We start from the raw sequence: 21,047 nt of genomic DNA, 5'->3' as shown, positions 1-21,047 counted from the left end.
GCCTGTGGGTTGTATAAAAGCAGGTAGTGGGAAGTAGTTTGCTGATCACCGTTGTAGAAGTTGCTATTGCACATCATGCTTAATGCTACCTCTAGACAGGATGGACTTCTAAATATTAAACAACTGGTTCCTCACCTTAAAAATTATGTATGTATGCATTTGATTATATATGTATGTAGCTCTGGATCTAGATATTCAGAATTATGTATGTATCTATCTAGAGCAAGTTAAATACTTAAATATAGTGTGTTCCTAAGTTTACTATACATTTTATTGTTATACAGGAAGTAAAGCACAAATGTACTAGTAATGATAAAATACACAACACTCTTCACTGTAGCCAATTCCCTCTCATTAAATGCTTTTGTTGCTATTTGCTGGACTTTTGTATCCATGACTAAACTATGATCACAATTAATAGCTGAGTGTGTTCTCAACTTGAATGTTGGCTTATATTCTCATTTCTAACAAGGAGTAGGATGAAAGTGAAAAACAAAGATGTATCCCAGAGTTTCACTCTTTCATCAATATCATGAGCAACCTCTTTGCTAATATTAGATAATAGCTGTCAAATATTTCCTTAATTTTCTATTGCTCTTCACAACACATTTGCAAACAGACTTTGACATATTTTATGTTTAATCTCTGTATCAGTCAGGATTCTCCAGAGAAACAGAATCAATAAAATAGTCATATACATATACATGTCTTTGTGTGTATGTGTGGGCAAGGGAAGAAGCTGATCTATTATAAATAATTGAGTCACATGATTGATCATGGAGACTGAGATGTCTCACCATCTTCACTTGCCCATTTGGAGACTGAGGAGAGCTGATGTATACCTCATGTACAAATTCAAAGGCCTGAGAATCAGGAAAGCCAAGGTTTCAGTTTGAGTCTGAAGGCCTGAAAAGACCAATGTCCCAGCTTAAGCAGTCGGGTAGGAGGAGTTCCCTCTTAGTAATTTTTTCTAGTTAGAACTTCAACTGTTTTGGGTGAGGCCCACCTACATTAGGAAGAAGAATCTGCTTCACTCAGTCTGCTGAATTAAATGTTGATCTCAATTCAGGAGTACCTTCAGAGACACACCCAACATTGCTTTATCAAACATGCATGCATCCCATGGCCCAGTCGAATCAGGACTTAAAATTATCCATCAATATCTATAATACTAACATTTTTCCATCACTTAAGTCTAAACTATCAACAAAGCCATAATCCCTCATTTAATGTCTGTTGAGTCCCATAGTGCAAATGGTGTCACCATTGTCAATTTAAAGATGTCAATGTGATATCAATGAACACAGAGGAGATGTGCAGTAGTGTTAGCATGTTATTTTATAATATTGTGGCCACGAAAACACAAAAGATAAAAATAACCTTAAGATTGTGTATAGTAGTAAAATGTAGTAAAATAATTAGACAGCAATGAGTGTTTAGTGTATATTACTTTTGCTTTTTAACATAATTTGTTTAATTGTGAGTTTATATAATTTAACATTTAATAATGGATGTGTTCAACAGCTGGCTTGCAAAATTCTTAAAAATATAATAATCAGCTATGGGGAGTCCACAGAACTAGTACCCACACACCCTTAGAATCATCTTGTGCAAGTCCTGAGGAAATTCAGTCTGGTCTCTGACCTTCTTTGTGGAAATCCCACCCAATTTAATTTTGGTCAAAGTTTGTCAAAAATAAGTATGGAATTAATATCATTATTCTTCTTAGTATTATGTTTTCTTTTTCTGAAGTACGCCAATCTCTTTACATCATTAGTGAATTGCCACATTTATATATTTCAACCTGCAATCATAAGTCATAAAATGATCAGTCTGTAACATGGCAAAATGTAGGTGGAGTCAGCTAAGGGACTTGCTGGCGCTCCCAAGGGTTTGGTTGACGAACCAGCATAAGGGACTGCCACAACACAGATGACCAGTCTGAATAATTTTGCCACAATTATCTGAGACATTCCAACAAAGCCAGAATTAGGGTTTAAGTCTTGCAGATAATTATAGCTAGGGACACCGAGACATAGAAAATCAGTGAAGAATGGCTCCCTTGACTTTCAGTCTAGTGATTTACCCACCATACTCACTCTGCTTCTAAATAATGAGTTGCTTAATGTTTGTCAAGCAATTTTAAGTTGTAAATCACTAAATACAAGGCATCATTAACGTCTATTTGAAACTACACAGAGAAAATTTTAGTAGGCGATATACAGTCCCCCAGTGGAGCCAAGACTCCATGTCTGTACATTTTCTTGTCTTCTTTTTAAAAAATCAGGTATGGCAAGGTGTTTTAATAACCTCAGATGGCTGGGGCCTCTGTTTTTAGTATGACCTAAGATAGTTGTTCCCAGCAATTTCTTTATACCATGCTGGGAGTCAGTTTGATCAAATTATTTATTAATATGTGGATCACAAATGATTCTGAAGAACAAGGAGACTATGAGTCACCACTACCATTTCTGCCAGCACCCTGCCATTTGTGATGCAATGGTACAGCATTCCAGAAGGAGGGACAAGGTTACAATTTAGCAAAAGTCATATATGTACCCCTGCAGTGTACCCCTGCAGTGCACACAATTTTTTTAAAAGAAGCTTAGTTATTTCTAAACTAAGTAACTCATAAATGTCAAGGGCATTCAAAGGCAATGAATTGTTGAAAGTAAGGGGTGTCGGAGTATGCTTGTGATTGGGGTGAGAAAGTTGTACTTGGCTTTAATTTACAAACAAATTAGAAAAAACAAACAGACTCAGCATTACTATTGTAACTGGAAATGACTTGGGCAAATTTAATCCAACTTCCCTGAATACTTGATTAATCTCAGACTAAGAGGAAAATCAAAATAAGATAGGAAGTTTCCATCCGTACTGTGGGCAGAGGAAGTTGGGGCTTCCAGTGCCCACAAAAGGCCACACATGACCCCTACTCCAGGAATCCCTTTCTCCAAGTTACCTTCGGCACTTTTGGGTCTGGCTCCAAGTCCTAAGAAATGTGTCTCCATCCTTATCTTTTTGAAGCTACCAACCTTTACTCTCAGAATCTGAGCTAGAGTCCCAACCCCCACGACAGCCCCGGAGACTGACGACAAATTGGAGCCCCAAACTTAAGATGTAGCTCAACCTTTGACCACTAGATGTCTCCTGGAAAGCAATGACCCGTATAACCCGGTTTATCCTCCTTCCGAACCAATAGACTTGTTGCTCTAAGACTTGACGAGCCTGCTCTGCTGGAGGCCGCCTTATTAATATCGCCACCCACCCCACTGCTTACGAAGGCGCCAGGCTTGGAGGGGGATGGGGCCAGGTGGCTGACCCTCGGGCAGTGCTCGCTGTTTAGTCCACGCATCAATTCTGCACAATATAGGGCTACCCCCTCGAACCCCGTATCTTGACCAAGCAAGAGTAGAAAGCGTCTCAGACCCAAGGTTCCCAGGTAGGCAGCCCGGAGACCCTTGGATTTGAACCAGCGACGGGCTATCCAAGGGACCAGTGTTCGGAATCACCTGGCATCAGGTCCACCAACAATCCTTGTCTCTCGTTTCTTCCCACTTATTCCCGCTGCCCCCCACCCTGCCCTCCCTTTTGCCTAGGGATCATCAAAAGTGGCCTGAGCCTTAGCCGATGGAAGGACATTTGGGAACAATTCACCGTCCCTATTTTAATTAATCCGTGCGGTATTTTCTGGAAAAATTAGCCGCTTCTAGCTGGAAAAGGAAAGAGAAAAGGGGGAGGGGGGAGCAAGAAAGGAAACAGCCAGGTTGAATTCCCAGTCTTTATCAAGCAATTCGCTCACCAATGAAAGAAAGCTGCAGTGGCAGATTCGAGCCACATGCGGTAGTGTGTAGCAATTAGTAGATAAAATGCTGACTAAAGTGCTAAAACATGAAGTATTATTGTAGCCAAGGTCAAAAATGCTTCAGTTGTCTTTTGCAATTTGGGGGAGGGGAGGCCCAGGGGTGCGCAGAGAAATTTACATTTTCGAAATGGTGGCCTTCTTTCTTCAAAATGTACTTTTAGGGTTTTTTTTTTTTTTTTTTTTTTTTTTTTTTATGATCCTGTTTATTATAGTCCAAGCTGCCTAATTATGTCACTGCTGGTTTTTGGAACTAACTTAATCCTCCTGATCTTTTAAGAAACGATTCACAGGCACTGAATAATGTGTCCTTGCTCCCTCAACCCCTTGAGGGCTGAGAATGATTTTTAATTTTTTTATCTTTTAAATATATCAGATAACTTAAAACAGAGTTGAATTTCTGGCTAATAAGACAGCAGGAATATAGATGTTTGGTATAGATAGACTTGTGTGTTTCAGTACAAAAAATATCCCAGAAATAGTGGGTCATATAAAACATATACTGCTCCCCCCCCTTTTATCACAGCAAGTCCCAGCTACAAGCTTTTTTATAGATAAATAAAGCAGTTGCTTTCATGATTATAACTGTCCTGAATGGATTGTCTTCTTACAACATTCAATCTGTTTATGAGTATTTACTTTACATTAGCCCAGGGACCCTGCACTGCAGGAGTTTGCCTCTATTCCCCTGGGTGTCGGTGTCTCAAGTCTTACATCTGCTCTGTGATTGATGGAGCCTTGAATCCACGTTATTACTCTCTCACAAGCAGAAATCAAACAGGCTATTAACTACATTACTTCAAAGAACTGTTTCAATACAATCTCCTTATCTTAATTGAAACTTTCTTTGTATGGATATTTGCTACACAGATAATTTACAGGTGCCTATCAAGCATCACATTAAAGAAGAGGTAAAATAGAGAAGTTTTTTTTTTTTTTTTTTTTTAAGGGTGGGGGCACTATTGTGATCTGTAATTTAAAAAAAAACCATTCACAGTATTGGGACCAGGTTTGATTTATTAGATTTTTTATGTTCATGGGAGTGCTCATGGTGCTGTAAAAACAGGGGAAAGATAACCCTGTGATTCAGTTTTGAAATTTAGCATTCTTCTGATTACAAGAATGTAGATATTCAAAAATATTCAGACCCAGATCCTTGCAATTGTTAACATCTCAAAAACCTTATCAGAGAGATTAGGCAGCATGCAGCTAGTTCAGTGCCTACCTTGAAGAGACATGGAAACAAGGTTTCTAATTAGACTAAGTCTGTTACAGACACTTAAAGACTTACAGCACCAGTGACAGCAGAAGTTGCTTAGATGCTGTAAAGAGCTGTGTATTTTTTAAGAGAGAGATCTAATATACAATCGAGGGATACCCTCAGGCATTCTGTTGAGGTTTCCTGCATAAATGCTGCTGCATTGGTCATACAGGAAACTGACTCAGAGTCGATCTCAAATAAGATCTTGTCAAAATACTGCAACTCAAGTTTTTTAATATAGAATTTCTTGAACTGGATGTATATATTTACGCTAATAGGACAGAAACTAACAGAAGCCGGAGGCATATGTCATGTATTTAAAAAAAAAATGTAAAATGCCCTTTAGTCAAGTCCATTCATAGGTTAAAAATGAACAAAATGGGTTATTCTAATCAAATGTCTGCAGTATGCATCATAAAGTTAAAAAGACAGAGAGGGCTAGAGAGCTGTAATTTCTCTTTGTAACCCATGTTTATAAAATAGGAAGATCAGATGGAATTTAAAGGAAGATAATTAAAGAGTGATGTGCAAGTCATAATTTGGCTAATGCAAAAGATGGGAGACTGAATTGTTACATTGTCGTCCTCCATGGTGCAGAGTTGTGATATTACTTTAAATTATTAAAATAGTTTCGACAGCTTTCAGAATACCGGCTCTTTGGCATGGGCTTTTATTACTTATTGTAATTGGAGGATCTGCCATTTTCTTGCGTTTATCTCTGTGTGTATAGAAACTGAGATAGATCTTGCCTTTTATTACTTCCCCATGTTCTGAATCAAAAATGTGGTTTAGATAATGTTAAGTGCCCTAATTCTTACTGCAGAGGACGCAGACATTATGAAAAGGCATAAAATACACACAGAGGGTCTTTCCACCTCAAGTCACTGAATATGAGGCATTTGTGCTCTACTGGGTATATTAACTTCAGCCATGTGAATATAATTTTCATTAAAGTAATCCTGTTTCAACTAGATGCTGTGACTAGAGGTGAAACGTTGCGAAAGCGTTAAAAATAGCTTACTAGTAATTTCAACATCCTGTAATTTTATCACAGATCAAGTTTCAACTGTCATACTATACAGACCTTATTCCCCATATAGTACATGTTTACTTTTTTAGCATGCCAGACCCACTTTGGAAAGATTGGTGCCAATATAATAAAATCGCGGAGGGTGGGGGGGTTGCTGGAAGAGTGGGAGGAGAGCGGGGAAGGGGTGGGGGAACGTGGGGGAAGCGAGTACACCATTTTACATCAACACTGCGAAAATGCAATCTAGCTTGGCGGAGGACCGGCAGCTGGGTCGGAGCGAGCGAGAGCTTTGCAGTCTCTGCCTGTTCCTTGTTCTGTCGCTCTTAAGTTTCTCTGTGTTTGCATAATAGCCGTGCATGCAAACCTCGCAATGCTCCAGGGCTCCAGAACAATAAATATACACATTTAAAGCCTTTATTGTCTTACGGTTCATGCCCCCGGTCTTCAACAGCTTAATTTCTGGTTGTATTTAACTAGTTTGCAAATGGATTTTTTCAGTTTCAAACTATTATTGAGGAAGCTCCCCTCCCTTTTTTGGCGGGGGAGGGGATGGGGGTGGGGTAGGAGTCGGTATATTATTCCTGTAGCGCTGGGTTATATAAACACATTATCATTTGAGAGCGCCCTTGGCGTCCATCAGCATTGTAAACACGTACTAGTGTATATACTTCAAAATTAAAGAATGCACACGCAGAACCGGGAGCCTGAATTCATATTCCGAGCAGACTCGCTGCTCGCATTTATTGATTTATCATGCATCGTTTATTGTTCCAGTCCCTAAATGCAGTTGCTGTCCGTTCAATATTGTTTGCAAAATCCCGAGATATGTGTGCACTGCTCACTTGTCTTTCTGTTCTTCTTCTTCTTCTTTTTTTTTTTTTTTTTTTTTTTGGCTGAGTATTTTTTTTTGCGAAGCGAACAAATGCATTAATATTTATATGTTTATATAATCGATAACCCACTTTTCCCTTCCATGTAAATAGGCATCAAAAGATAATTTAACAGATTAGTTCTCGAAAACATGGCAGTGAGGAAGCGTAATTTAACTATCAAACAAATCTACATGTCTAATAACAGCAAATCTGCTAAGGAGCATTAGAAAGAGGAGCAGCGCCCCGGAATCTCTGCAGGAAATGTTCTTTATATTAGACATATACAAGCAGGTCCTGTCAGATACACAGCAGAGCTCGCGAGCCCTGGACTCCTCCAAAAATCTCATCAGACGATACACTTAGACAGTTACGGTTAGAAAGAGAAAGATCTCATCTTCACACAGTTTTAGGGTGGATTTTATTTTTACAAATCTTCCCATCTGGTTTTTGCCTTGATCACTTCGCTTCCCGCCGAGATTGGACTGAGCCTTTCTCCCGATTATGAATTTGATCAACCCATATTTGGGAGGAAACCCACATAGTTTTGGCAGGAGCTGAAAATTGAGTCGTCAGAGAAATATTAGGACATATTTTAAATTATTTTGGTGCCCAAAGGGAAGCAAGAGCTCAGTTTTATATTGAGACATTACACCGACTGAAGGCAGAGAATGTTTTTCCCTGCCAGGACCTGATGCAATCCATTCACGCCAACAAGTTTGGAGAGAATGTTGAGTTCAATCAATTCAGAACGTCGAGATGGAGCCCAACTCACTCCAGGTATTTCGCTCTCCTCCGCTCCTCCGATCCCGGTACCCCCCGGCACCCCCCAGCCCTCCAGCTCACCCACACCTCTGCACCCACCTACACCCCCCACAAACTTTTCACCAAACTTTTACCCTCTGCATCCCCCCAAATCATTTTTATTGTTTAAAAAAAATCCCTGCACTGATCATACATACATAATGTGATTTTACCGCCTCAGATGGGGAGGTGGGAAGGGGTGGCGGGCGGGGGGGGGGGGTGGCGGAGGTTTTTTTTTTTTTTTTTTTTTTTTTAAGGGAGGCAGAAAATTTGTGGGCTGTATGATTTTTCCACCCAGCGTTATATCTGTGGGCTCCTCTGTATTAAGAGTGGGAATGTCTGTGTGTAAATGTGTCTGGGAATAGATGTTTGTGTTCTGATGGCTACATTATTTATTTGGTGCTTTTTTCCCCCCTGCAGTGGGTCGGCTCACCGTGTGGTTTGCACGGACCTTACATTTTCTACAAGGCTTTTCAATTCCACCTTGAAGGCAAACCAAGAATTTTGTCCCTTGGCGACTTTTTCTTTGTAAGATGTACGCCAAAGGATCCGATTTGCATAGCGGAGCTCCAGCTGTTGTGGGAAGAAAGGACCAGCCGGCAACTTTTATCCAGCTCTAAACTTTATTTCCTCCCCGAAGACACACCCCAGGGCAGAAATAGCGACCATGGCGAGGTGGTAAACCTATCTCTCCCTCTCTTCTTTCTTTATTATTTTTTCCCCTAGTAATGCTTATTACAGGGCAAGCTTGAAAATACTGTATTCACTTCTGCAGGCGAGCAGGATCCACTCCTTTTTTAAAGGGGTAGCGCCACTAGCTGGGGCTCGAGTATTTTGCCATTGTCAGAGTTTGGCTGTCAGCTTTACAAAGAGGATCCAACTGCTGATTTTAGTCAAGATCAAATAACTTGTTCGAGAAGGGTTTTGTTCAAGGATGTGTGTGTGTGTGTGTGAGAGAGAGAGTGTGTGTTTGTGTGTGAGAGAGATCGTTCGTTCTCCTGCTAACTGCCGCTTGAACATCACATGCTTTTTATATTTCTTGCCTTTTGAAAATTTACCTTCGTGTCTAGCTTGGTCGGGGCTGGGTGGATTTCTTTCGGTGGGTTTCGATATTGTTCACGTTTTTTTTTTTAAGTATTTGATATGTTTAAGAGGGCGGAAATTACGAAATGGAGGCAGAATGAGATCAAAAGCTATTGAGTTGGCAAAGACGTGTTGAATAAAGTGATAAATGACAGGTACTGGAATAATACATTCAAATAACTTGCAGATCTGCCCGGGCGGATTTCAAAGCGGTCGTGTAACCGGCACAAACACGTTAAGCATTAACAACTATCTCTCGCCCACTCCCCCCCGCCCCGACAAGCCATTTGATGTTCTAGTTTTCAATTACTCCACGCAAAGTGGACGTCTTCCAGCACGATCTTTGGGGGTGTGTGGGACCGGGCGGGGGACCGGAGGGAGGGCAAAGGGGTGTGAGCTCGCCCACTGGCCCTGCGGGTCCAGCGTCCTCCGTGCCTAGACAGCGCTCCCAGGGAGGGACCGAGCCTTCCCGGCACGTTTCTGGGCGGCAGCGGGGGCGCTCGCCGCGCTCCCGGGAGGACGCCGGAGGTGAGCCCGCTGTCACCGAGCGCCGGGGCGACCGCCTCCCTTCGGCTCTGTCATTTCTCTGTAACCGCAGTTCTGCGGACTCCCTAGGAAGCTGGCCGACGTTAGCGCCATGGTACCTACCGGGGAACTATTTTGGGGAGTCTGTGCCCATGGCCCGGGGGGGAGGGAGGGCGCACGGCCACTTGGCAAGGCTTTGTGTTGCCAAAGCGAGAGGAGGGCAATCAAACTGAGACTTTTGAGGGCAGCTAGCTCTGTGCCAGGCTGTGGAGCTTTCGAGGTAGGTCTAAGGATCTTTTTGTTAAATGAATGATGCCCCGTTTAACTCATCCCGGGGCTCCAAGATGCCAATTCTTCCAGAATTTCTTGATCTGATAGAGCTGATTGTACTTTTGGCATCGCCAGCTCACTCTCCTCAGGATCAAATTACCCAACAGTGGTCTACGCCGGTTAATTACTGGAGTTCGTCAAAACGTTTGCACTCAAATCTGCTTTTCGGAAATAAGCCCCTCCCTCCTCCCCGCGCACACTCCTCCCCCGCCCTCCCCGGGCAGCTTTGGGTTTTAACGTTCATATTTCCCTACGTCCGCCTGCAATTTTACAAAGGTGTTGTTTGGAAATACTGTGAAAAATCCTGAAACCTACCAACAGGTTGAGCTCTTTCCCCCTCCCAAGGTCTCGCTCGGCCCCTCCCCCGACCCAACTTTCCTGCGCAGCTGTCTTCCTCCCCCTCCCCCTCCTGATTTCTTATTATTTGCTTTTCAAATTTATTACTTCAACATGGCCTGTGATCTGGAAAAGGGAAGGATTAAATATCCAGAAGAGAGCTGGTGCCTAATAGACTTCTGACTAAACCCAGGAGGAAATTATTCAGTGTTTTATGGAATATTTTGTGGTCACTCTTTTTTTCTTTTTCTTTTGGGGGGGGGGATTAAATTTAGAATATTTTTAAAGACCCCGAGTTGACCTCACTTGGTCCAGTTTTAATTTCTGTTGGTGTAATTAAACACGAATTCTGATTTAAGAATAAAAGCCACATTTGCCAGAGTGCATCTGCTGGAACTGTTGGTGAATAGATATATTTTTAAATACACGATTTCTTTTTAATTGTTCATTATGGGGAATTGAAAGCGAACCATTGTAATGATCGGTGCATTTCGTCACTGTTATATGAGCCATACCTGAGAAAATTAATCTTGCCATTTAAAAGTAAACTCTAGGGGGGTTGTGGAGGGAGATGGCTCTATTTATAATTCTCAGCTGCATATACATCCTCTAATATTATGCATGATTTGTTTTTTTAATGCTAACACGGCTGGTAATTAGCTGTATGATTATACTTGTGTATTTCATTAGGACTTTGGCTGATGTCATTGTGAATTATTCAGCCATATTAAAACAATTTTCAATTGAGATAATGACACGCCTCAAAATTATGCAAATGCTGACTGCATTGTGCAAAATAATTATGACAAATGTAAAGCAGGTAGAAAGTTTCCCAATGCAGATTGGTTTTCCACCCTGGTGATGTCATTTCCCCCCTGGCCTAAGTTAGTCATTCATTAGCAGAATAGCAGCAGCAGTCTCCTCTGGAGGAGATTCGAAAGAAACCAGCATTTACTGCTGGCACCTAGAGGGGGCAACAGGGCCCTCTCATTAAGAAATTTGCTTTGTTTTCACTTACTCCATTTACTTGTTTATATACATTGAAGTGATTTTTATTATTGATTTTAAATAGTTTTGAATGATGCATTTGCCATTTGCAGCCTGTAACTAAAAGAAAAAGATTTCTTGGTGATATGCACTGTTACTTGGAGAAAATGTTCAGCACATTTAATCAGCCAGTACAGTTTATTTTAAGTAACCAAATGGAGGTTAATAATTTCTTGATTGAGCTGACATCAGCATCCATCTCAAAAGGACGTCCAGAACTCAGCATGCTTTTTTGGTTTAAGAGAATCATTCTGCCTTTATGTGATTTCTTGAAATGTAAAGACGTCAGTTCTAAAAGCAGGAAAATGATCATTGTGCAAGTTTAGAAATAGCGTCCCTGTGTGGTTTGCTATGATTTGCAGAGGGCTTTTTTTGGAATATTTTCTCATTGATCCTTGCAATCATTGTATGAGGCTGAGTAAGACAGGACTTTTTATGCCCATTTTATAGATGAGGACTTAAACTTGGAAAGATTATGTGCTTTGTCAAAGGTTGGCAGTCTTGAACCCAACTTTAAGGTTGTTTTACCTGCAATGAAACCTACCCTTGAAACCAGAACTTGAATGCATCCTATTATAGTAGTATGTGTTAATGTGTGCAGTCCCTTGAACCTTTTAGAACTATGATGAGTCAATCAACTTTGCCAGAGGTCACCAGATATTTAGGTAGTGAAACCATTCTTATTCTATAATGTTTAGCTAATTCTAGCCAGTGGTTTATAACAGTGACAGTTATACTTTAATAGTTATTAATAATCATTAATAATTGGTAATTTGTTTTAATAATAATAATGATGATCTGCATGCTTATATACACTGCTGCCTTAATACATTTCCATTCCTGGTAACTGGTATGGGGGAAGTGTTCCAAAAAGAAACACTTTGATTCTGCAACTTAAGATTTGTTTGACCTTGAATAATCATAAGTACTTTGAGCCTTAATTTTTCAGCTGAAAAATGGGAACATATAGTAAGGATGACTGTATTGTGAGGATCAAGAGGGTAGAAATAATGGATAGAAATGCTTTTTATATTGAAAAGTGCTTACATAAATAGAAAGGAGTTCTAATTATAGTGGCTTTTGTTCTAGATATTTTTGCCTTTAGAAACAATAGCAAAGCATAATAACTTGAGTCTTTGGAGGTCCTTGGACCTAATCATGATACTGTCTTAAATTACCATGAAAGTGAATAGCAGGGCCATGTGCAAGGAGTTAAGTGTCTTTAGTAATTACCCACAATTGCCACATTCAGCCAGTAGCTCTTCAGAGGAGGAAAATGGCAAAGTAGGCGGGTAATTGGTTCTGTTACTGGGTAACTTCTGATTACATTCATTTTCAAATTGCCAAGTGCTTAATCTATTGGCAATGTACCCTTTTAAAATAGGTGATGTGCAGCCTTGGATTTGAGCCTGACCATTCATGACTTGGGTTTTGCATGCAGGTCTGCTGGTCACCTGGATCTGTGAATATGGATGCCTAAGCTCTTGATGTCAGGCAGTTAAGATCAAACATATCAAACATACCTGGGTGTTTCAGCTTCCAGCATGCATTCAGGATTTGTAACAGTATTTAGCTATCACCAGACTCATCATCCAGTTAAAAATTGTTGAAAGTACATATTCTGGGGCCCCTATTGCAGTTAATTCAATTAGAATCTCTGAAGTTGGGTCTGGATTCAAACTTTTAAACATCTTGAACAATCCCACTTAGCTGTATGATCTTGGGCAAGTTCTGAACTCTCTGTGCCTCAGTTTTTTCTTCTGTAAAATGGAAATACAGTACGTACTTCTTAGGAATATTTAAAGGATTAAATGAATTAATACATGTAAAATGGCTACAATTAAAGTTGACCCATAGTAGATACTTTGATAATGATTGACTGTTATTATCATTAATATTAGTATTGTTCTCATTAAAGTTTGAAACCACTGTTGTACCTATTACTTAAGAAAGCTTTTCTCTGTAAGAGGTTGGCACCTGAGTTAATTTGCTAGAACATGTAGACATCCAGGTTCCTTGAGCTCAGGCTTTCATCTGTTTGTTGCATTCAGCTGTGTCCTCAAAATAGAAGGTTTCTTAAGGATTTACATTTTGCTATTGAAGTATGCTGTCAACTGGATTGGCAAGATTTTTTAAAAGATTGACTGATTTGATCATATGTGGGGTTAGGCAGACACATTCTGGAATCCAGAATTGGGCTGGCTTGGTCTTGATCTTTTTAGATAGTCCCTAAACCTTGGTGTGTATGTATAAATTGTTTCTTTAGAGATTTTTGATACTCCTGACTTCACTAGCCTTGCACAATGTTTTAATATTTCTGAACCTCAGTTTCTTCATCTGCACAATGGATTTAATGATCTCTACTCTGCTTGGAGAATTAGAGATAATGAAAAGGGCCTGGCATCTAGCATAGTTCCTAAGAAAGCTCAACAAATGATGTTTGTAGTTATAATCATTATTATTTATTTGTAGTAATCATTTAAATCTAAAGAAGGAACATCTTTACTGTACCTGGCAGGCCCTGTACATTTGAGATAAGAACTAAAGAATTATATGAAGAATTTACTGGACTGCACTGAGGGTGAGCCAGCTAAAGTCTGAAGACCAAATCTGGCCCACTGCCTGTTTTTGTAAATAAAGTTTTATTGGAATGTAGCCACACTCGTTTGTTTATGTATTGTTTATAGCTCTTCGGCTACAACAGGAGAATTGAGTAGTTTTGATGGTTACCATATGGACAACGAAGTAGAAATATTTACTATCTGGCCTGGTCCTTTATGGAAGAAGTTTGCTGATCCCTAGCCTGTAGGGTTGATCTGAAAGAAGGTACCTGATAATATACTCATTTCTTTTTTTCCCTTTCTTCCTTTTTCTTTTCTTCTCTCTCTCTCTCTCTTTTTTTTTTTTTTTTTTTTTTTTTTTTTTGTGTGTGTGTGTGTGTGTGTGTGTGTGTGTGTGTGCTTTAGATTTAATCCAGGCCTTATATGTGTTAAGCTTGTGCTTTAACACTGAGCTGTATCTCAACTTTGGAGCAAATCCAGCACCATAAGAAATAATTTAACATTAATATTTTGTCAAATTAACATTTAAATAGGCACACTCCATTTCATTATTGAGTCAAGGGTGAAAACCTCAAGAATAAGTAAAATATACATTAAACTGTATTTTATATGACTAAGATGCAAACACCAGCCAATATTGGTATTGTCTATCTTGAGTTGATCAAAAACTACTTGTTGAAAAGAGTAGGTACTGGGAAATGAAACGGATCAAATTATACTGTTATTGTACCAATATGTGACAACAAATCTCACTATTATATATAGTTATAATTCACCAATAAAAAGGAAAATAGAAAATAATATCTGAAAAAAGAAAACTACCCATTGAGTGTTAATCATGTGCTCAGTACTCTGCCAGGTAAAGAAGATGGATGTAAAACAGTTGGTGATTTGGCCCTTTTTCTGAAGATGTTGATCAGTCCTAAGTAGATGAGATCAGCACGTGTTATAGTTGCAGTGTAACACATGAGTAAATGGTGCTGTCAGTACATGTGATATATGTTCAGAGGAAGGCTCAGGAGCAGCATGTTTCTGGAACAAAATCCACTTAATTCCTCAGATATTGATTAAAGACCTACTGTGTGCTAAACACTTGACTACAGAGATGAAGCAGAATGATACCCTGCTCTCAAAGAGCTCACAAACTACCCTTATAGCCAGACACTGGTTACAGTAAAGCCACCAGGCTTTACATCTGTATCTCTTACATTGAGATTAAGATCATCCTTTATTTGTAAAGGCTCATGATCTTTTTGGAAACTAGAAAATACTGTCTTCATCTTTGAATTCTCATTTACCAGACACACGTTTCTAGGACACCTACTGTGTGTCAGAGTCTGTTCTAGGTCCTGGGGGTACAGTATGGCCATGACAGACTATAATCTCTCCTCTTAGAGTCTGTGGTCCGGTGGTTGGTTTTCACTTTTCACGTGCTTGATACATCCTGCCTTATGTTATAATTACACGAGTTCTTTTCCTTTGCCTTGCTTTGTCCACCTCTGGGCCCACCCACCCCTCCAAACCCAGTGCTATTCAGTCTGTTCAGTGGGTACTAAATGACTGAATGACATAATACTAAAATGCCTTTTTTACCTACAGCCTACCTTCTTTAAGCTTGACCAAATTTCCTTCTGACAGAGGGTTGTGATTGGTCACTCACATGTGCTCCAGCACCCCATCTCACGCTGTTTCTTTCCCTTCTAAAATGTCCATAGTCATTTTATACCAAAGGATATGAAAAAAATATGAATTATTTTCCATTTTGGGGGAGCATTCACCCAAGAAATGGGCAAATGTTTAGGACTGAATGATGAGGCTAGAGCCAGCTTCTTTATCTCTTTGGATACTTTTCCAATCTTCTACCTTCAACTCATTAATATTCAGGGCTTTGAGGTGGTAATTGATGAAACCTAGCCTTCTAGAAAGACAAGTCACTCCTCACCTGGGGGTTGGTTGGCAGTTCACAGGAGCCAGTGTGTTTTTCAGGTTGATGGTCTTAACTAGGCCACATGTTTAAGTGACTCAAAATTGTAAGCCATTAAAACCTCTCTTGACATTTAGACTGTAAGGCACATTCTAAGGATATGTTATTTTTATGAAGTACAAGAGTCCACACATGTAAATACTTTGCTATTAATTATTAATAAAGCATACCATTGTTCATAGTGGCACCTAGAGATATATGATATAAATGACTCAAGCTCATTTATCAAAGTCTAGTTTTAACCAATATCCAGAATATAATTGCTCAAATCAAATGCATTCACTTGTCATTTTTTATAGCCAGCATGGTTGGATATTTGCCATCTTCTACTCAGAATAATATTGTAGCTAGTGATTACTCGTTGGCTTGGCTTTTAAAGAAATTTAAAATAAATTTATTGATTGTTGGCTTAAGGATTCATTTGCCTCTCAGAAATGTGGTCGTGGATTCCCAAGTTCCTTGAAGAATTCGCTCCCATGCCCTCACAGGAGGGTGGTTTTTCTGACCACCGTATGAGCCTTACTGCCTTGCTGGAGATTAGAACCTCAGCCTTAGCCCTCAAGAGTATGTCACTCACCTCCTGGACTGTGAGCATCAGTATTGACAACACATTTGCCACATGCAGATGATGATGATTATTGAAAGGGTGCTTTAAAATCATGCTAATGGCATCAGTCTCCCGCACACACTTGCGTAAATTAATTCTGCTTTTAAAATCAGATGCAGTGTTAGCAGCATGAAAGATGGATATTTGACATTTATCACACAAAACTAGGACGAGTGGTTTAATTATGTGAATTTTCTCTAGGATCTTTGTGGCTGTGTGTAGACACAGTGGCATGTGTCCTTGTACACATGACCATCAGGTTCACGGTTCCATCTCCATTCTTGTGCCCTAGTAAGAAAAGCAGGCAGTAGAGGCCACATATTGCTAGACCATCTAGGGACCCCATAAACATCCCCCCTTTTCCTTTTTCATGATGCCCCACACATCCGGGCTACGAAACACCTCCTCCTCCCCACAGTTGAGTTCCAGGCCTGATCAGTGGCACTAAACATTAAACTCTTGTCTTTGAGAATAATAGGCTTTGCTTTCTACACCCTCAAGCATGTTGAGCTACTGTGCAAGCTGGAAAATAAAAATGTTCTAATTGTGTCTTTTAAATAAGCATAGGAGTGAATTAATTAGACCATATTTTGTCTTTAGTTGCTTAGTTACACAATAGTATTCCTGAGCACGAGTAAGATAAATTGGCTCTTTTTGTGCTGCTTGTCCCTTAATCATAATTACTGTATTGCTTAGGAGAGTAAAGCATACATAGATTTTGAATTTTTTATTAATAGTCAAAAATATGCATATGATATATAAAGTATATGCTGTTCAACCTGTTTTATATGCTTTTATGTGGGAAGAAGTTTTATTGTGGTGGTAACATTTGCATTAGTTGCTCAAAGATGTAGTTCTGGGAAATACATAATTGAAATGTTTTTGAATTGCTTTTTCTGGCCTTTTCAATCTTATTCAAAATAATAGTGCCTCCAGTCCTGGAGCAGTCATTCTCATTTGATTTAACATCTTTCTTTGCACTGCATGCTCGCGCCCAGTTTTAACCCTGCAGAGCCTAGATGAGGTTCTGTGATTCATAGCCCTCGTGCATTGCACCTTATGTTTTTTGGCTTGCATTGTCGGGGTACTGGAGCAGGGGATCAGAAGAGCACCTGTGTCCAGCAGCCCTTTCTCCACTGCCTTCACCCTTGGCACACTTCCTTATTCTTTGGGTGAGGTTCCAGAGTTAGAGATTGCAAGAGTTTGTGCAGCTTGGGCTGGACAGAACTGTGTGCTTGCTTTGGGGTCTGCAAAACTGATATTGTCACGGGAACCTGGGTTTCCACCCCCGACCCCCAGCCTCCACCAAAGAGGGCAGCAAGAATGCGACAGCTTGATATAGTTATTGAACAATGAGAGAGTCTGGCTTAAGATCCAGGATACATGCTTGGTAAATGTATGAAAACTGACCCCATTGTTCTGTTATATTTGGAAAGCAAGTAAATTATTTACAGATATTTGCTAATTAAAGTACATGTTGTTTCACCAGCCCAAAAGAACACAGTATAACTGGAGACAAAGAACTGAGTGCAGATAATTTAAACTTACTAATTCTGTCTATTCTTTTTAAGGGAGAAGTAGGTTAAAAAAATATGTTTGTAGAGATTGGGGGAAATAGGGAGATGTTAGTCAAAGTGTACAAACTTTCAGTTATAGGATGAATAAGTTCTAGGGAATATCATGTGACTATAGGAATAATAATGTATTGTATATTTGAAAATTTTTAAGAGAATAGATCTTAAGTGTTCTTACCACCCCAGAAAAGGTAACTATGAAAGGTGATGGATGTTAGTTAACTTGATTGTGGTAATCATTTCATGGTGTATATATAATGACAAATCATCATATTTTACAACTTAAATATATGTAATTTTTGTCAATTATACCTCAAAGCTGGAAAGCAACAAAAATTAAAAATTAAGTATGCGTGTGTGTGTGTGTGTGTGTGTGTGTGTGTGTGTGTGGTTTCTTTACTCTCCTACAAGGGAAGGCTTGTCTGCTACAGAGATAATAGATCAAGTTACCATATAGTGACTTGACCTAAGCTCTCTTGGAATATTAAATGGAAGTAGTTTTTACAGAACACTATTTTCCCTTTGGTTCAGTCTTGCTTGCTATTATGTAGTTGGAACTCAGCTCAGAATACCATTGGAAATAAAGCAAATTAGCCACAGTTTGTATCAAATAATGAAGATATTCTCATTCATCGCCTTGCCCCAGATTTTTTCTTTTCTTTTTTTTTTTTTTTTTTTTTTTTTTTTTTTGGCGGTGCTGGGGGATCGAACCCAACCCAGGGCCTTGTGTTTACAAGGCAAGCACTCTACCGACTGAGCTATCTCCCCAGCCCCCCCAGATTTTTTCTAAATGATAGGCACAGGTTTAGTTTAGTTTGTTTATTTTTTTTTTTCCTCCATCTGATTACCCAACTTTGGAAGATTGGCAAGATTAGAATTGGAAATTTGTATTGTGGGATAAAATGGCTGCTAATAAGAAACAAAGGTCAGTCCAATGAAGGTCATGAAGAGAAGTTGCCCATAATATTTCAGACCTGCCTGGAATGTTGGTTTATCCAATGGTTAAAGGCCCCTCTTCCTCTGCCATTGGCACAATTTGGGTTTTGGAGTGTGACTAGCCCAGAATCCTTTGGTATTGTTGCTAAAGATGATCAAGAAGAATTGCCAGAGTTATTTAAGAGAAAAGACTTACTGCTCATTTGCCATGGACATTTTAACAGAGTTACGGGATGTACAAAATTGAAGGCAATGAGTCCAGCCCTGCTTCTTTATAGAAGAACCCAGGACAGAAAAATCCTAGGCACAGGCTCAGAGCTAGCAAGAGACAAGCAGAACTAGAACTCAGCACCTTCCAGAATGACAGTCTGGTCTGCTGCTTTTGGGAAGGGCTGCCGTCTTGAAGTGACGCTCTGAGGAAGTAGACAGTTGATTCCCATAATTGTACTTGGGGAAGGTCAGTCCTGCGCGCTGTCTTACACCAGTAGAAGTTGTCCTATCAGGACATCATGTTTTATAAAATCACTAATGGAGAGTATAGACTTTATTGGAATGATGAGATACTTAGTAGAAGGTCAGTGATAAAACAGAAATCAGGTTTGATATTCAGGATTCCAAGCTGGACCTCACTTTTATTTCCTCCATTTCCACAATCTTTCCTGAAGCTGGGGGGCCTTCTGAGAGGGATATTATTTTGGCTTACAAAAATCTTTGCCAAAAGTTGGAAATCTTAGTGATAGATGGGATTGGTATCCTTGCCAACATCTGATACTCGTGGGTGATTTCATTCATTCAGAAATATTTGGGTGTCAGTTCTCTGTGCGAGGATTGTAATAGTGAACGGAGTTGCTTATATGCGAAGATATTCTATTCTCATAGGGCTTATTTACTCTCCTATTCTAACAGCAAAGAAGCAACTTGACTGGTTTATCCAAAATGGAGGGAAAGCCGTCTCCATACATCTTACTCTTAGAACCACACTCACCTTCCTTTTTCTAGAATACTTTACCTTCCCTTCTCTGTGTACTCACAAGCCAGAGAAGATGCCCCAGCCTTCTCTATCCAAAACTACATGCAAAAGTTTCACTCCGTGTTTTCAGTGAAGTCCAAGTCCCAATATGTTCCATTCATTAACTAATTATTTTGTGTCAGGCATTGCATATGTATTAATATATAAATTAAACATAAATAAAATAGCTCATTTAATTCTCACAGATTCTTCTGTAAGGTTGGTAGCATTTTGACATTCTAAAGATGATGGAACTTGGGCCAAGAGAAGTTAAGTCACTTACCTGAGATCACATATAGGAAAGACTCAGAGACAGATTTGAAACCTAGGTTCTCTCCGATTCCCTGTGGCTCCCTACAGAATATATTGAGAATTCTGGACATTGGGATTTTTATTATATACTGACCTATTCCTCTAGGAACTTGCAGTCAAATTGGCAGTTGACTGATCACACAGATAAGTCATTAGTAGTACCAAGTACTGTGTTATAAAAATTAAAGGGCTCCTTGGACCCTGCATATTTCTCATAAGAGAAGTCTATCTCAGTACCTTGGAGAACATTCTGTGAGGAGCCTGGTGCTGGGCCCTGAAAAGACAGAGGTGGAAAACCAGACAGATTCTGTCCTATGGAGGCTACAGTCCAAGGGTGGGAGCATATATATGGTTAATCAAAGTATCGCAAATAAAGGAGTGATTTTATGGTATGGTGATAATGATGAAGAAAAGTTCAGGAACCTGCGACAGTTGTGCCCGACTATGTCGGGAAGATCTGAGGAGGCATTTTGGGAAGAAATCACACTTCATTTGAGGTCTAAAGAGGTTATGGAGTAAAAATGGGGAAGAGATTTCTAGGCAAGGCATGGAGAGGGGAGCATCCTCCCTGAAGGATGATGTCTGGGCTGCACCTGGCCCTGTGAATCCAGTAACCAGGTTAGAAATACCCAGAAGTGCCCACTGTAGACACCTATTTTTGCAGATATCATTAAAACCCCTTTGTAACATCTTCAGAGCTGATTTACATTATTTTTCTGTGGATATGGTAGAAAATAAAGGAAACCAAGACCCATACACCAAATCTAGCCTGCTACTTGTTTTTGTAAATAAAGTTTTATTGGCATCCAGCCACACCCAATTGTTTACAAAGGTCTCCTGCAGCTTTCATACTACATGACAGAGTGGTTGTGCAGAGACTGTCTGATGTGTAGAGACTACAATATTTACTATCTGGC

The 21,047-nt window shown here is 39.7% G+C and overlaps 1 protein-coding gene and 1 long non-coding RNA gene across 2 annotated transcripts in view; both read left to right on the top strand.

Moving 5' to 3' along the window:
• Nucleotides 1-7,659: 7,659 nt before the first annotated feature.
• The window catches only part of ARID5B (AT-rich interaction domain 5B), a 210,773-nt gene continuing 197,385 nt past the window's right edge, over nucleotides 7,660-21,047 (top strand). The window contains exons 1-2 of the mRNA XM_079138545.1: nucleotides 7,660-7,802; nucleotides 8,247-8,501. Coding sequence (XP_078994671.1) covers nucleotides 7,782-7,802; nucleotides 8,247-8,501 — 276 coding nt within the window. The 5' untranslated portion in view covers nucleotides 7,660-7,781. The remainder of the gene's footprint in view (nucleotides 7,803-8,246; nucleotides 8,502-21,047) is intronic.
• Nucleotides 8,508-21,047, top strand: part of LOC306660382 — a 35,809-nt gene continuing 23,269 nt past the window's right edge. The window contains exon 1 of the long non-coding RNA XR_013763611.1: nucleotides 8,508-9,437. This is a non-coding gene — a long non-coding RNA (uncharacterized lncRNA). The remainder of the gene's footprint in view (nucleotides 9,438-21,047) is intronic.

Source organism: Sciurus vulgaris, assembly GCF_902686455.1.
Source record: "Sciurus vulgaris genome assembly, chromosome: 4".
Taxonomy (NCBI): Eukaryota; Metazoa; Chordata; class Mammalia; order Rodentia; family Sciuridae; genus Sciurus; species Sciurus vulgaris.
Note: the sequence above shows the minus strand (reverse complement) of the source record. Positions and strands in the feature narration are given on the sequence as shown.